At 45.1% G+C, this 16,077-nt stretch overlaps 1 protein-coding gene across 1 annotated transcript in view; it reads right to left on the bottom strand.

Annotated features, from left to right (window-relative positions):
• Positions 1-7,811: 7,811 nt before the first annotated feature.
• The window catches only part of LRRN2 (leucine rich repeat neuronal 2), a 179,118-nt gene continuing 170,852 nt past the window's right edge, over positions 7,812-16,077 (bottom strand). Inside the window, exon 2 of the mRNA XM_063142275.1 lies at positions 7,812-10,905. Coding sequence (XP_062998345.1) covers positions 8,487-10,637 — 2,151 coding nt within the window. The 5' untranslated portion in view covers positions 10,638-10,905 and the 3' untranslated portion in view covers positions 7,812-8,486. The remainder of the gene's footprint in view (positions 10,906-16,077) is intronic.

Consider the following 16,077-nt stretch of genomic DNA (forward strand, 5'->3'; position numbering starts at 1 on the left):
TGAATGGCATAAAAGGGGGAAATACAGATGTTAATCCTCCACACATGTCCCTGAGCAACTCCTTTGAAAGGGTACTGTAGATCAAAGAAGACTTGCTTCATGATGACAGCGGTCCTCATTTAGGAAGTTACTTAAGCATGCATTTAATTTAAGCATGGGAATTAAGCCCCATTTACTCAATGGAGCTAAAGCACATGATTAAATTTAAGCAGAAGATTAAATAATCTGCTCAACATCTCCATGGCTGCCAGGAGCAAGTGTTCAACTGCCGTCAGGAAGCCCCCCCCCCTCCCCAAAACCAGAAGCTTTCTCTACTGTTGAGAAAAGTAGCCTGGCTAAATATAGCTGTGTTTACAGGGCTCAGCTGAGGAACAAGAGGCTTGCTTTCTGTGGGATATGACACCCTATTGTAGGGTGAGCACCTGGGGCTGAAGACTGGCTCCACCTCTCTGCAGCTCTTTGATACCACTTATGTTGTTTCTTCTACTCGGACCATAACCAAAGGAGAGGCCTCTCTTAACGTCTTCTTTCTATTTTCTATTTTTATTTTTTAAATACCCCTGGCACTTGCAGGAACCCAGGAAAGCTTCCTGAATGCCTATTGGAGAGGGTGAGATCACATGGTTTCCAATAGGCATTCAGAAAGAACTACTGGGCACCTTCAAGTGCTGAGAGTGTTTTTTTTTGTTTTTGTTTGTTTTTTAAAATAAAAAAATAGAAAAAAGACCCTTCAACAATTGACTACAACTAAAAAGCTATGTGGAAAGCCTGTCTCCCCTCCCCAAGGAGAAAAATTATCTGAAATTCTCCCCCTCACTGTGAAAGAGGTAGAAAAAACAATGCCTGTCTTGCAGGGAGAGAAAAAGTTCCTGAAAACGGGGCAGGATTTGGCACAGGACTAATTCAGAACTATTAGCTTTACAAAAGACCTGGTCCTAGCAGATTAAAATTCCAAGAACTGGTTTGTTGACATGGATCAACACAGCTGCCTGCAATTTCAGATTCTCCTTGGGGGTCTGGCTATGAGGTTGTCACCTGCGTTTCAAAATTTATCACTGTGCCATGGGTCCTCACACGCTCCTTGGAATCCACCCTTCTAGCTCATATTGTCTGGGCTGGCAGATTGTTGAGGCTGCGACGGCATGTCCCATGGCATTTTAATTTTTAATGACATCCTTTCTACTGTACACCTTGAGCAATCCTGAATTATTTGCTGTTGTCGCCTATGCTGGGTTTGCAAACGTCAATAGGGGGAAATGCACTCTTCTTGGTTCTCCCCCCACCCCCGTCTTCTCTCTGATCAACCCAAGGGCCAAGGCCTCTCCTCCTAAAGAGAGTTGGCATCATGATGTTTACAGCACTCTCTGGCACATCTTACGCATTAGTCTCTGGGCTTTTAAAACTTGCGAATGCAGCATATTCTGCATTAGATGATTACTGCTGAAAACTGGCTGGAGTTCCCCCGCTGGCACTTCAGTTTTTAATTGATAAAACAGACGTGGGCTTGTATGTAAAGAGTGGGATTTATAATCCTTATAGAGATGAGTTTCAGCACAGGAAAGCCTTGGGCAACTTTCCACTGCAAAGCTGTGCTAATGCCCTCAATCCTGTGCTACAGCAGCTCTCTGTCATCAAATCTGCCATCTAGTTCCTTTTGTTATTTCAGAATGTGGTTCCCTAATATACACACACACCCCACTCCCGTTTGGTGTCTCCAACCTTCCCCAATCTGGTGACTTCCAGATGAGTTGAACTACAATTCCCAGCATCCCCCAGCCAGTATGCTGGGAGTTGTTGGACCAACACATCTGGGGGAGGGGGTGCCAGGTTGGGAAAGGCTGTCCTAGTCACACCGCAGTTCTGTCAATAACAATGTTTTCCCCAAACTATAGTATTCCTTGCAATTCCTGATTCAGTTCTGTGTTAAGAAAGGAGCTATTTTTAAAATCGATTTTATATGGCCATTTCATTATGCAGTTGACTTATAAGGCCCATTGAAATAAGTTTTGAAGTTAAGCAAAGGGCTCTATGACTCAGAAGATCTTTTCAGAGCTCATAAGTTGTAGTCATATTTGTCCTGAAGTGGTGGGAGGATGGATAATATAACCAATAGTTCTTGTTGAAAGGCATGTCTACAGAGCTGGGATGAATTACTTTATGGTTTCCGGTCCCTGGTGTTGTAACATGTGATGATGGCCATAGTCCCAATTGTTGACATGGACTGGAGAAGGATCACCCTGTCTACACATTCTGGATGGATGGAACTGGCTAAAGTCAGCCAGATCCAAAAGTAGCCTGAAGGGTCCACCTTGTGTGGAGAGTTTGGGATAAGATTTATGAGCAGCAAATTTCAGAGAAATGTTGTCTAAAACAAGCTCCAAGTTCACCAAATCTTGTGGCAGCTGGAGAAACCCCTCCAAGAGAGAGATGATGATGTCACCTAATAAAACCTTGGTTTTAATGTTATTAGTGACCTGAAGTGCCACATTGGGATGATGTGGGGGTAGGACAGGATATAAATAAAATACATACATAATAAATAGAGCAGCTACTCAAGGCAGGCTCTGTATAATGTGCATGCCCAACAGCAACTTGGAGTTACTTTTCTACTGCAAGTCCACATGGTACACAGAGAAAGTGCAAAGGGATGAACAGAGTAACCGTTTTCACTTCAGGTAACACAAACATTTAGACTGGATTCTCTTCCCACTTGGCTTAGGGATATTTTCAGGCAGGGTTAGGCATCCTGGTATCCCCCACAATCCCTGACCATTCCACCTGGTGTCCTCCATAATCCCTGATCATCAGCCATGCTGGCTCAGGTTTATGGAAGATGTATTTCAAAACATGTGGAAGGCGCCATTGCCGATGGGTACCTTCCTACAGTGTTATGGACAACAAGGGAAGCTGTGGCTTAGAAATACCCTGTACCAAACAACATGGCAAGGGACAATTCCACACCAATAACCCTCACGACTGTTCCCATTGTGGGGTGAGCATCTGGGGCTCAAGACTGGCTCCACCTCTCTGCAGCTTTTCAAGGCCTCTCATTTTGTTGTTTCTGCTTGGACCGTAACCTGAGGAGAAACCTCTGCCACTTACTGCCTAGGCCAGAGAGGGTGTTTTACTCTGCACTTTTGTTCTTTTAAAGCTGTTCACTGAATGGTAGTTTATGTGGTGATATGGTGGACCAGTGACTTGTTGTTGATGCATTTGTCATGCTGCACTGTGAACCGACTAGAGCATTAATGTATATGGGAAAGTGGTATGCCAGTAAAGTGACTAATGGATATGTTACCCCATCTGACTGTTGCATGACCCTTTATGTGGTGCAAATGGAAATAGGCTGGGTTGGGATTGGGGACGTCCAACTGATCTGTATGTTCAGAATGCATGGAACAGAACAGCTGTGCGTGGTTGCACTTACCATCTCAACAGGCGCAATTACATTGCTAGAATACCCCAGTCGTAACGGCCCTCTTCCTACTTTGTGCATCACTCGCCCTGTTTGTGATGTTCAAGCTGTGAATGCCATTGCCTCAGTAGCCAAAACCCCACTCACGCACAAGAAGGAGTTGTCGGTAGACTCCGGAGAACCTCGAGATTTGCAGAAGTGCAACAAACTTTGGCTGGGCGAAGCCAAAGAGGAGGGGAAGTCCCAAAAGCTGTCCATTGAGGACTGAGTGTGCGGAGTGGTGGCCACAGAATATTGACTGTTGGGGGTGGAGGGAGGAAACAGAAAGCCCGGTGGGAGGGGGAATGATGTGGGTTATCATGGAGGTGGGCATGGATGACTGACTGGACTCGTGAACAGGAGCACCCCCACGCTGCAACATGTTGTTGCAAGTCTCGCTTGCATTTCATTGCCAACATTTTTAAAACACAACATGCCCCCGCACAGTTTTGCAGTTACGTTTCCCACTGGAAATCCACAGGCCAGCAAGTACCCATAACTCTTGTTTAGAAAAGAGAGATGGGGTGACAAGAAGAATGCAAAAAGTATGTGACCAGGCAGGTAGAAGAAATAAAGCCCTTTTTAGCAGCTCCCACATAGCCGAGTCAGCCTGGGGCAGGAAGGATGTTTGTTGCACATAATTTCTTCTGGTGATATGCAGATTCTATGGCAGTCGGGTCAGTTCCAATAGTACTGGCACCCCTTCAGTGATGGTAGAATTATAGTCTAGCCCTTAAATAGGGTAGAATTGTGTGGATACACACAAAACTACCACCACCACATTTCTTTGCACCCCAAGCACTGCACCTCAGAGGACGGCTTCAGGTACGGAAGACCTGGAATTCCTTGCATGTAATCTTCTTTTGCAGCAGCAACAACTCACCAGGGGTTTCTGTCATGGCTAGGGATTTATGAACCCCCTGAAGTCTGGTCTGGGGGGGATCCACCATGGGGAAATCTGGACTGCTTGGGGCCCCATGGATTTCCCCAGAGCCTTACCATGTCAGTTGGATTTTGTGGCGTGGCTCTCCTAAATGTCTAAATGTCTGCCATTAGCTTCTCATGGATGGAAAACAGCCATAAATTGCTTAGTTTGCGGCATTTCCAGAGGTAAAGAACTTCACTCTACATAAATTGCAGCCATTTTACACCACAATTTACGTAGAAGGAAGTGCTTTTTTGCCGGAAATGCTGTAAATTATGCAATTTACAGCTGAAATTTCCCCACGTTAGGTGAATGGTGGCCACCATTAGCCTATTGCTCTGTTTAGAATGGAGCGGGGCCTCCCCACAGGAAATCCAGCAGACCCAGAGGCGAGTGGAGCTGGTTCACTGCGGAATCTGTAGGCCAGATTCTTCTGAATATGGCTTTATTTGAGTCCATAGCAAATTTCTCCACCATCCCTAGTCAGGGCCAGTGTCAGCCATCCACATCTTCAATCCCCTGCCAAAGACCACTCCATAGCAGAGGTACTGCTGCCAACCTGTGAAGGCTGACACTGCTGCCTTTGCAGCTTCTGCCTCACTGCTTTCCCCTCTCTGAGGGTGTGAACAGACACAAAAGCAAGCCTTCTCCTGCAAAGTTTGCACAGAGGACCAGGGCGAGTGAATGGACAATTGTGACGCTGGCAAGGTGGACTATGCAGGTAACCTTGAGGGCGTGGGAGCCCTCCAAAGCCTGGAACCAGCACTGGAATGTGGCATGTAGGAGGGGGCTGCTGCGGAGTGGTGACCTAGGAGTGATGGCATCTGAGCCCTAACCTAGTGATCATAGAATCATAGAACAGTAGAGTTGGGAGGGGCCTATAAGACCATTGAGTCCAACCTGACATAGTGATGGGCACAGTGGTGTAGCTAGATAATTTTAGACCCTGGACTTAATGATGGTATTGGGGGCAGAATGAACATTTCTCTTTTCCCCCCACCCAACCGATATTCTAGGCTTTACAACTGCTTCTACATTCCTGATATGTTAGAACAAGGGTAGGTAACAATGTGCCCCTGGACACCTCTCTGGGCATCCACTCCCATTTCTATTTTAATTAACGCATTTTCTTACCGACAGCTGGGATTGCGGTGAAATAGGGTTCTCTTGGTGCTGAGAACTTTGGGTTCAAAGAAGTTCGTTACTGTATTGAGGCTCAGACCCCACTCTGCCTTATTCTCAGTCTTTTGGGCAAGTTACTTGCCATACTTCCTATGGCAGCCATTTTGTGGTGGTGCCCAGGACATTTTTTCAAATTGCCAAATGTGCCCACAGCCCCCAAAAGCCATGTTAGAACAACCAAAAATGGTGAAATTGACAATGTACAATTTTCCATTTTAAACTCACTTACATCTTAGTACCATCATGACCATTGGAATAAAATGGACTTCACTTCTGCTACCTTGAGGGCCTCATTATCTGCTGGTCTCTTTGTAGTAGGGTGACCATATGAAAAGGAGGACAGGGCTCCTGTATCTTTAACAGTTGTATTGGAAAGGGAATTTCAGCAGGTGTCATTTGTATATATGGAGAACCTGGTGAAATTCCCTCTTCATCACAGCAGTTAAAGCTGCAGGTGCCCTGCCTTCTTTTAAATCTGGTCACTCTAGTATAGCTCCTGCATACTAATTTTTTGTGAACCGCCCAGAGAGCTCCGGCTATTGGGTGGTATAGAAATGTAATAAATAAATAAATGACACTTGCTGAAATCCCCTTTTCTATGCAACTGTTAAAGATACAGGAGCATTGTCCGCCTTTTCTTATGGTCACCCTACTTTGTGGTCATTCTGTTTGTGTTTGTGAGCTGCAAGGCCCTGGTCTTTGGCTCCAAAGTTCAGTCCTTGCTGCACTTCTAGGTGGGCAGATTTCAGGCTTCTGGGATCTACTTAGTTTTTTACTCAGTTTCCAAGATCCACCAACCAGAGCCTGGTACAAAAGATATAGGGCTTCTCCACATGAGGCTTTTTATCTTGCAACAGAGATTAGTTACTCACAGAAGTTTGTGGGTCCTTTCCATGATGTTGACACCCTCCAGGGCCTCTCTCGTGCTTTGTGACCATTTCAGCGGCTGCATTTGTAATGGGGATAGTGAGCTATTTAAACATTTGAATCTCAATGTGTAATGATGTATTTGCGTCATAACTACAGCACCATCTAGTGGCTTTATAATGAAACATATAGAACTTGCAGATAAAGAAAATCCCTAGAGAAAAAGGGGGAAAGTTTCTTTAAAGGGCTGATCTTAATCCTGCAAAAAAACTGCAAGCAGAAGCCCCAGAAAGGTTGCGGGATAAAAAAAAAACCTGGTGTGGAGAAGCTCATACACTTAGGATTAAAGAATGCTGACGCCTGGAATTTGTTCTGAGTGCCAGAACGGAATACAGCTCACAGTTCATCCACAGAAAATGGCACTCCTGGTTACCCCTGCACTCCAGCAGTATAATTTAAGGCAGGAGAGGAAAGATTCAATTTGTGGCCATGATAGTTACATAACTGGGAGACAGAAATCCTTGCCAATCTACTGCAAAGTTCAGAGATCTACCACCGCTAGATCCAGAACTACTTCCTGCCCCGCCCCCCCTGTCCTAACCAGTAGACATTGCACGGTGATATCCCTGACAGAGGAGTGCCTGGTTCAGCTCCATATGAGTTCATGGCTTCTGACTAGCAGTGCCTGACCAGTAAAGACAGCTCTGGGGTGCACCTGACCAGTCAGCAGATTTGCACCTGCAGAAGTCCAACCTTAGCAACACTCTACCTCCACTGCTGTCTCATGTGACACCTGCTGGAATGAGTGTGGAAACTCCGTCTCCTTAGGTCATAACTCAGTGGCCCTGTCTTCTGATGTGCTCAAACTTCTGATGAGACCCTGTTGATTTTGTGGTAACTAGGAAGAGGGATGCGGGGCAGGGGCGGGCAGGAGGGAAGCACATTGTCCACTGGTATATTTCATTTGCAATTTTAATTGGCTTATCAGAGACAAAGAGGTGATGACAGAGTTAGAAAATGGGCTATTTCTCCTCTCTCCCTTTCCCCTACCCCTTGGCCCACTCCACTATGCTTTCTGCCTCCTGGGATGTTTTGAGTAATGGAGATCAGCCACTTCAAAACAAAGAGTTTCTTTTTCTTTGAAACCTCTCTTACATCAAAGATTATCCGCCCCCCCCCCCAACATCCTCCCTCCCCTACCTCCCACCCTGTAGCTGAAGCAATGCTGAACTAGCATAAAGCCTTCTAGCTATGGTAGATTGGTATACAAAGGATTTCTTTCTTTCGTTCGTTCGGGTTTTTTTTATACAAAAAAACAAAAACAGAAAAGCAAGATTTTCTTCCCCTCCCTCCCCCCCCCATTAAACATTATTCACAAAAAAGTTTACAAAATAGCCTTGAAATTAAGCTCTTGGGTTGAAATCCAATCCACTTTTGCTAATCGATGTTGCCAATTGATTCAAAGATGCATTCATCGTTTTGAGGATCATTACTGTGACCTTGTGATTCCCTCGCCTGATCAGATGGCCTTCCCATGAACTCCACCTTCCTTGAGGTGGTCCCCAGGAGGCAGATCATGCAGCCCACCAGACTGGGCTTCTTGCGTTTGGTGCAGGAGTCTCAATGGCAATGCGCAGCTATACATGATGGTTACCCCCAAAGGGGAAGGCCTTTTTGTATTTCCTAAGGAACAGCCATTTGCTGAGCAAAGAGTCAAGTTGGGAATAGGGCTGCCAGAGGATCCAGAGGGATTTTCTGAGCTTGGTGCTTTCAGCTCATGCGATCCACTCTGGACACCACCTGTCTCGGCATGACGTTCCTCTTCGTAACAATGGATTGTCTGTCTTGGCAGAAAGGATAATCAGTTTGGCCAAACTGGGGATTTGGGTGGATAAAAGGCGCACCAGGCCTTGTCCTCTTCTTCCTCCATGCTTATTGTTTTCACAGTTGAGCATTTCCCCCCTCACAGATATTTGGTAATTTAAAAGAAAAAAATCTACCAGATCTTCTCGCCCACCCTCCACGGGGAAAACAACAACAACAAAAACCCATCGACCTTCAAGAGTCCAGTGGTGTTGCTTGTACCTCCATGGCTAGGAGCGTCTCACTCTTTCTCCCTTGATCCCATTGTTGGATGAAAGTGGGATACACTACTCGTACTGAAGATGAGCCTGTTTTCCATGGCCTGCATGTCCCCGGGCTCCCAGCTTGTGGCTTGAAGGGACCCAAGCCATAGTTGCCTATAAGGCTAACAGACAGCAACAAAATACAGAGAGACAGCACCATCAGGGCACCCTGCCTGCTTTCCCAGTACTGGTATTGAGCCTCTTTAGTCCTGGCATTGACACAGGCCACCTTGCTCTGCAAGTCTACAAAGGCCACATGCAGGCAGGCCCAGTACTCTGTGCTGTGGTGCAGCCGTGTGATGTTGTACGTGTGAGTGCCGGTCGGGATACGGGCCACGCTCGTCATATCCAAGCTGGGATTGAAGCTGGACCATGTCAGGTTAGAAGAAACTGTATTGAGATGAGGTTTCCAGGCAACCAGGATGTGGTAGGCCTGGACTTCCTTCACAAGCAGTTCTAGCATGTCCTCGCTGAAGGGGAAAGAACGGTTGACCATCAGGCGGATGCTTTTGGTATCAGCACCTATGAGGTTTTGAGCCATACATGTGTAGAGCCCAGCCTCTTGTGTTGAAACCTTGCGGATCTCCATGGTCCCTTCAGGGTATACTTTATACTTCCCATCTTCTGAGTAGGGCATCAGCTTGAGGCCTGATGGCGTGACCCAGTAGATCTCCGGTTCTGGTTCTGCCAGAGCCCTGCAGTGGAGAGAGATATCTTCACCATCCACCACCTCCAATTGGGAAGGAAAGCTTTTGTCAGATATGAGGGGCAGGCACCTGTCAGTCATTTCCCTGAAGGGGACATCCCGGATGTGCTTCCTCTTTAGGTCTGGGGGCTCAGCGCATAATGTGGATTGAGGCTCGATAAAGCGTATGCGGTTCTCAGTGCTGTTGACCCAGCGGATGATGCAGTCGCAGCGGATGGGGTTGCTATGGATGCTGATCTCCTGCAGGTTAGGGAGGGACTCTAGTGTCTGCTTATGCAAGGCACTTAGGGCGTTATTGTTGAGCATGAGGGTCTCCATCTGGGGCAGGTGATGGAAAGCACTGGGATGGATGTAGGACAGTTTAGGGTTGTTGGTCACATCCAGTTTGGTCAGTTCAGGCAGGTTGATCAAGGCAAACTTGTCAATGGAAACCAGCTCCTCCATGTTGTTCAGTCCCAATTCCTTGAGGTGCAGCATATTTGTGAAGTCGCTCTGCTTGATCCTTTGAAGTGGGTTTTTGTTCAGATCCAAGAATTTAAGACCAGGGACTTGCTGCAGGGCTCGCTTGGGGACATTGACAAGCTTGTTGTCATAGAAAGACAGACTCTCTAGGCTTTTCAGGCCTACTAGGGCATAATCGGAAATCTCCTTCAGGTTCATGCCAGCCAGAACCAAACTCCTCAGATTTGACAGGGCCCTGAAGTTCATATCCAAAATGGCATCTACTTTGTTGCCTCCAATCATGAGGATCTCCAGACTGGGCAGGACGTGGAACCAGCGGCTGTCAACTGTCCTCAGGAAGTTGGAGTTGAGGTGGAGCCGAAGGAGGTTTCCAAGGCCTACGAAGGCTTGTGGTGAAATCCGGCGTATTTGATTGTGATTAAGGTAAAGCTCCTGGAGATTAGCCAGGCCCGAGAAGCTGTTATCAGGCAGTTCAGCCAGCTGGTTTTCTTCCAAGTGAAGGCTCAGCAACCGGGGCATGTTCTTCAGGCCGAAGTCCAAAACGTCAGAGAAGCTGTTCTGCGACAGATCTACCTCAGTCAGGTTTTTCAGATAGCCCAGTTCACTCTGCTCGACCTTGACAATATTGTTGCTTTGCAAAAGAAGGATCTGCGTCCCCTCTGGCAAGCTTTCAGGCACTGTGGAGATGAACAAATCATTACAGTCAACCGTGGCTGCTTCCCTGTACACAGACCTGGGCGTGTACCATGGCCTGATCTGGCAGACACACTGTGGTGGACACTTGACCTTCCAGGGCACAATGGGAATTGCAGTGGTGGTTGCCATACAGATGAGGAGCAAGTTCAGTTGGAAGTGTCTCATTTTCAACTGGCAAGTCCAACTTCCATGCAAAGTGAAAGCTTTTACAGGACACATTTGGAACTTAACATGGAGGGAAAAAACAGAAAGGGGTAAGTGTGGACAGCAAACAGCCACTGTCCTGCTACCCCTGGGTGCTTCTGTGGACGTTAATTGTTCCTGAGGGAAGGTGCTGTGCTAGGTGTAACAAGTTTCCTCAGCTGAAGAGGTCATAATGGGTCAAGTGGCATTTCTCTGTCTAATCCGAGCTTCTCCTTTTCCTCCTCCACAAGTGATTCATTTTTTCTCTTGCTTGCATTCTCAAGGCTTCTTCTAAAGGCTTCACCTGAAAGACAGAAAACCAAGAATTTTGCATGAGAAATTAATTATGCAAGTAGTGAGAGGCAGAAGTCAATGCTTAGAACAGCAGTATGGAGATTCTGGATAGAGTTAGCATACATATGGAAGGGGCAATGGGTCAGAATTCAGGACTGAGGGAGGGGTTCTGTCATGGGTTCAAAGGTTGTGAAAACTGGGCAAACTAGGTGGACCAAAGATGCCTCCAACCCTTTGGAAACATTTGAGTTTTGACTGCAAACTTTCTAAGTATCTGGAAGTTGCACATGAGAGACTAAGAGAACCATATTTTACAATCCTTGCATCCCAGTGAAGAAAAATTGAATATATTTGGGACTAGGATACCCCAGAGGTTTGTGGGTGAATTACATGACATCATGAACAGTCAGGACATCTCGTGCACTATTTCCCCTTATTCCACTGTCAGAAAACACAGATATAATCAGCTAAAAAAAAATTCACAAAATTGCCCCGTGTAAAGTTGGTGTTGTGCTATAATTCTGCCACTAGATGACACTGTTTTATTGAGTTGAATGCAAGACATGGAGATAGGAAGTATTTAATCCAAACCATGTGGCTGTCCATGTAATTGAGCCAATTGCAATTCCAGAAAGAAAACAGAAGCAGAAATCAGCGCAGGGTGGGAGTTTAATGTAGAGAAACTCATAGACTCTTAGGGTGCAATTCTATCAATTGTGCCCTTGTCCCCAAACTTGAAGTCTTTCAAGATTCCTATGACCTGCTGGGCTAAAGCCAGCAGAGCGGGAGAAGCAGGGGAGGCGATCTTCACTTCCCCATCGTCCATATTTGGAGTTTTTTGATGAACGGGCTTTTCAGTCCATCTAGTGAGGGTGGTCTGGAGAAGGAGGATGCTGGACAAGGTTGAGGATATGTCATATCCTTAGCTATCTGGTCTCCTACCCTCACCATCCACCAGAACACTCCCTTTCCTCCTCCTACAAAGTGTCTTTTCTTGGAGGGCAGCCAGCATGGTTTTTTCTGCACTTGCTGTGAGGAGTCGGGGTCAGATTTCCAACTCTCCTTTCTAAGGTTGGGAGAGTTCTGTCTCCAACCTCAGAAAAGTTTTCACAAGCAATCCTATGGTCCCTTGGACACTCTCCCAGGGACCATAGGATTGCTTTCTCCAGGAAGTCATGGTCCATTAACAATTTCTCGGAAAACACCATTTAGGCAACCATGAATGTAGAAACTTTTCTACACTAACATCCTACACAAAGATGCATACAACCCATCTGGAATACAATCCTTGAGGAGGCTGCAGCACACCTGGCAGCTGATATTCATTCATTTGTCTTAGCCATCAATTGATTCAGCTTTGGAGACAGCTTGTATCATCAACTAAGTGGTACTACAGAGCTATTGTGAAACGTTTCCACTCCATTTGCAGTGAGTGAATAGGAAGAGGGCCATTCACTAATTTTCAAAGGCGGAGATGAAAATATTCAAAGTGGTCCTTGGTTTAGGGAAGGTAGTGTGTTTGTGGCAGATCTACCATTTTGGGGCAGGATCCGCCATTTCCCTGCAAGCTGGCAATCTCACTAGAGGATGCCGGCAATCTTGCGAGAAGACGCAATCTCACGAGCAGAAGCAGGCAATCGCGGCAAAGCTGGAGATCACACTGAGGAGCGGCCGATCGTGCGTGGCGAGGACACGTCTGCCTTCTGCTCCTGGCCCCTGGTAAGTCCAGCCCTCCCAGGCACTGCATGCTGGGGACTGTAGGCTGTACCAGGGCCTAGGGCTGTGCAGGGAAATGGCGGATCCTGTCTTAAAATAGCAGATCTGCTACTAAATGGCCTCCGAGCCTCAGGTTCAAATATCAGAAGTTTGAACCTTGCACAGCCCTACTGTGTGTGAAGCAATGAAGCTAAGTTAGCCATCCAGGAAGAGCAAGAACTTTTCCGCTGGGCAGCCACTGTCTGTTCCCGGTCCTTGTGCCAGAATTCCCAAACCTGATGTCCCCCCAGTTGTTTTCAACTGCAGTCTCCATCAGCCTCAGCTAACAAAGCCAATAGAGAGGGATCATGGGAGTTGGTCATGCTGGCGGGGGATGACAAGAGCGAGTGTGGTGTTACCCTACAATTGATTATATTGTATATGTCTAGATTAGTATGTCTAATTAGTAAAGAATGTTAGAATTGAGTGAGTGTAGTTTATGATGTAACTGAGAGGGGGAACAGTGTATGTACACTCTTATAAGGGTGTGTTCAAAGTTGTAGAAGAAGTGTTTTTAAGTTTTGTTTTCTTGTGGTTTTTATTTGTAAAGTAAAAAGAGTTTAGATTCTAGAGACTTAAGATTAGTGTAAAGAGAGAGAAGTAGTTAGTGTGTGGAGAGTTTAGATTAGGCAAAATTGAAAGTATTATATATTTTTTATTTAAAGTCCTTAAATAATGATAAACTTATTATTATTTGGTTAGCTCCAAACACGTGTCAGCTTAGCATTATTTACCTGCCTTACAGTTATTGAACCCCCAGCCCATATTATACTCACAGTATATTTAGCGCAGATCTTGTATTAAATCTGTTTCCCTCATAGCTAAGGGAAAGATTTTAATTAACCTTCCCTCAGGTTTTCAAGTGGTGATGCTTGGCCTGAGAAGAGTTTATGCGACGAGCCTAGTGTAAGAGTTTGTTACATCGCAGCGAGACATGCCCTTATCTGCCAATAATGCCCTTTCAACATTTATATAGGTCAAAATGGCTTATCTATGGAAGAAGATAAATGGACACAAACCGGACTTTAAAAATGTAACTCTCAGAAAGCAGCAGGGGAGCGTTTCAATCTCCCGAGACATTTTGTAGCAGACTTTAAGGTTAATGTACTTGAACAAAAAAGTTTCAAAGGAATTCTCCAGTATGAAACTGCCAAAATGGAAGTCACTAGCAAAATTGACTGTGTAGTATTTGGTCTCAGCAGAACCTGGGAATTTCTAGGTCACTACATCAAATAAAGGTTCATCTTTAGTTGTGGGGTTTGGAGATACCACCATCACCACCACCACCGATTCATTACGCTAAGCCTATTGGATGTGCCTCACACCCAATGCTGATTGGCTTTTGACTGGATTCTGGATGCATTTGTGCTCTGCATGCTACGGCAAGGTACCATTTACCTCTTGCATTGCTATATCTGGTGGCCTTTGTAAAAATAAAATAAATACAAACATTATTTCTTCTCTCTCTACTCAGAAGGCTGTATCCAGATTAGCCATTTCTTGAACAGAAGGCCTCCTTTCAGTCATGGAAGGCAGTGGGATCCAGTGTAAGTACCCTGCTGGAGGATGGGAGCAGGGAAGTGACCTTTATCAATTTCCCCAACCTCTTGCAGCACTCAGAGCTTCTCTAAATGAGTAATTTATTGCATGCTCATGATTGGCCACTCATGGAAGTTTGTGAGTCCATTACATGATGTTGTCAATGTCCAGAACATCATATTCATATATATATATATATATATATATATATATATATATATATCAGAGGTAATGTGATTATATCTGGGAAACAGCAGGATCTCCCAGTGTGTAAACTTGGCGTTGTGCTATAATTATGCCACTAGATGCTGCTGTCTCATTAAAGTGAATGAAAGTGAGTAGATTACACAGAGAGAGGAAGTATTTAATTTAAACTATGTGGCTGCCTGTGTAATGGCACTGATTGTAATTCATAAAAGAAAGTGGAAGCAGAAAGCCCTGGTAAGGCAGCAGGATTATTATTATTTTTTAAAAAAAATGTAGAGAAGCTCTCAATGTCATCTCTCATACTACTCCAGAGCCCTCCCCCCCACCCCCAGCTCTCTAGTCCCCAGGGGGCTGCAGGAGGAAGAAAGAATCAGAAAGATCACCTCCCACCCTTTTAGGTGACCTCGCCATATGTCTAACGAAGTCAGTTCTGGCCCATGAAAACTTATGTAACAAAATATTTGTCAATTGTTATGGCTGCACAAGTTTCTAGTTTTACATGTGGAGAGAAAGCAGGGAGAAGACTATAATGGAATCCTTCACTAAAGCCAGCAAAAAAGCAATACCTCACAATATCACACAATACATGAACAATGTAACCCTACACATCTGTACTCAGGAGTAAATCCTGAGAAGCAAGTCTTGGAACAGAAATGATCAGGGTCAGAAACCCATCTGTGATAATATCAGATGTCTGTGTTCTGTATTATTATTATATTATTATATTTATTTGTATCCCGTCTTTTGCCCAATACTGACAATATCTATCAATATGTATCTGACAATATCTATGCCAGGGTCCTAAAACTGAGCAAATCCATATAGATAATTCAAAATTATTAGAAATCATAATTGCCATCATAATATAGAACCATTCAAAGCTTGGAATAAATGAGCAAAAATGCACTACAGCACCTTAGATATTAAGCAACTTAATACTTTTTCTCATCTGGTAGCTACAGACATCTATGGCATGTGTACAGACGTATGTGCAAAGGCCCCTTCCCTGCAGAAATTCATGTGGTGTGTGCGGACACCAATGGGAGATGCTACTTATTGCATGCTATGTCAAGGACACATCTTCTTGGCAAAGACTTGCTTCTCCCTTGCATGCTCAGCTTATTAGTAAATATAAAGCCTGAATAGGGCTCTTGTTCTTTTTCAAGTAATTTGTTAAAACAGATTGTAGAGGTTAAATTCAGAATTTCATTAAGGAGGGAGGCAAATAACAGTGACATCTGAGAATGTAGGAGTCAATGCTTTGGCTCAATTCAGACAGCACACAAAACTATGAGAGCGGAACCTCTAGCCTGTAGACATAAACTGCCCCATGCAGGTTACTTATTCAGTCCACAGAGCATCCTTGGATTTCTCCAGGGGGCAGAGGCTTGGAGGATGCACCCCTGGAGGAAGCACCAGTTGAGACCCTTTTTTGTGCTGAGAGAGGCACAGAATTGTTGGCAATGAAGACTGTTGTAAAATCTCTTTCTTCCATTTTTAAACCCATACTAATGGCCTTCGTGAGAGACACATTCTAGACACAAAGGTGTTCTTAGTTTCACTTGTGAATAGGTTCTAAGGTTACTGGTCATGTACAATGCTTTAACACATTTATCTGTTGGCAGCAGTGTTTGAGTCAAAAAGGCACGATCCAACAAATGTTAGTGTGATCTATGCATGC

The sequence above is a fragment of the Elgaria multicarinata genome, chromosome 1 (assembly GCF_023053635.1).
Source record: "Elgaria multicarinata webbii isolate HBS135686 ecotype San Diego chromosome 1, rElgMul1.1.pri, whole genome shotgun sequence".
NCBI classification, from domain to species: Eukaryota; Metazoa; Chordata; class Lepidosauria; order Squamata; family Anguidae; genus Elgaria; species Elgaria multicarinata.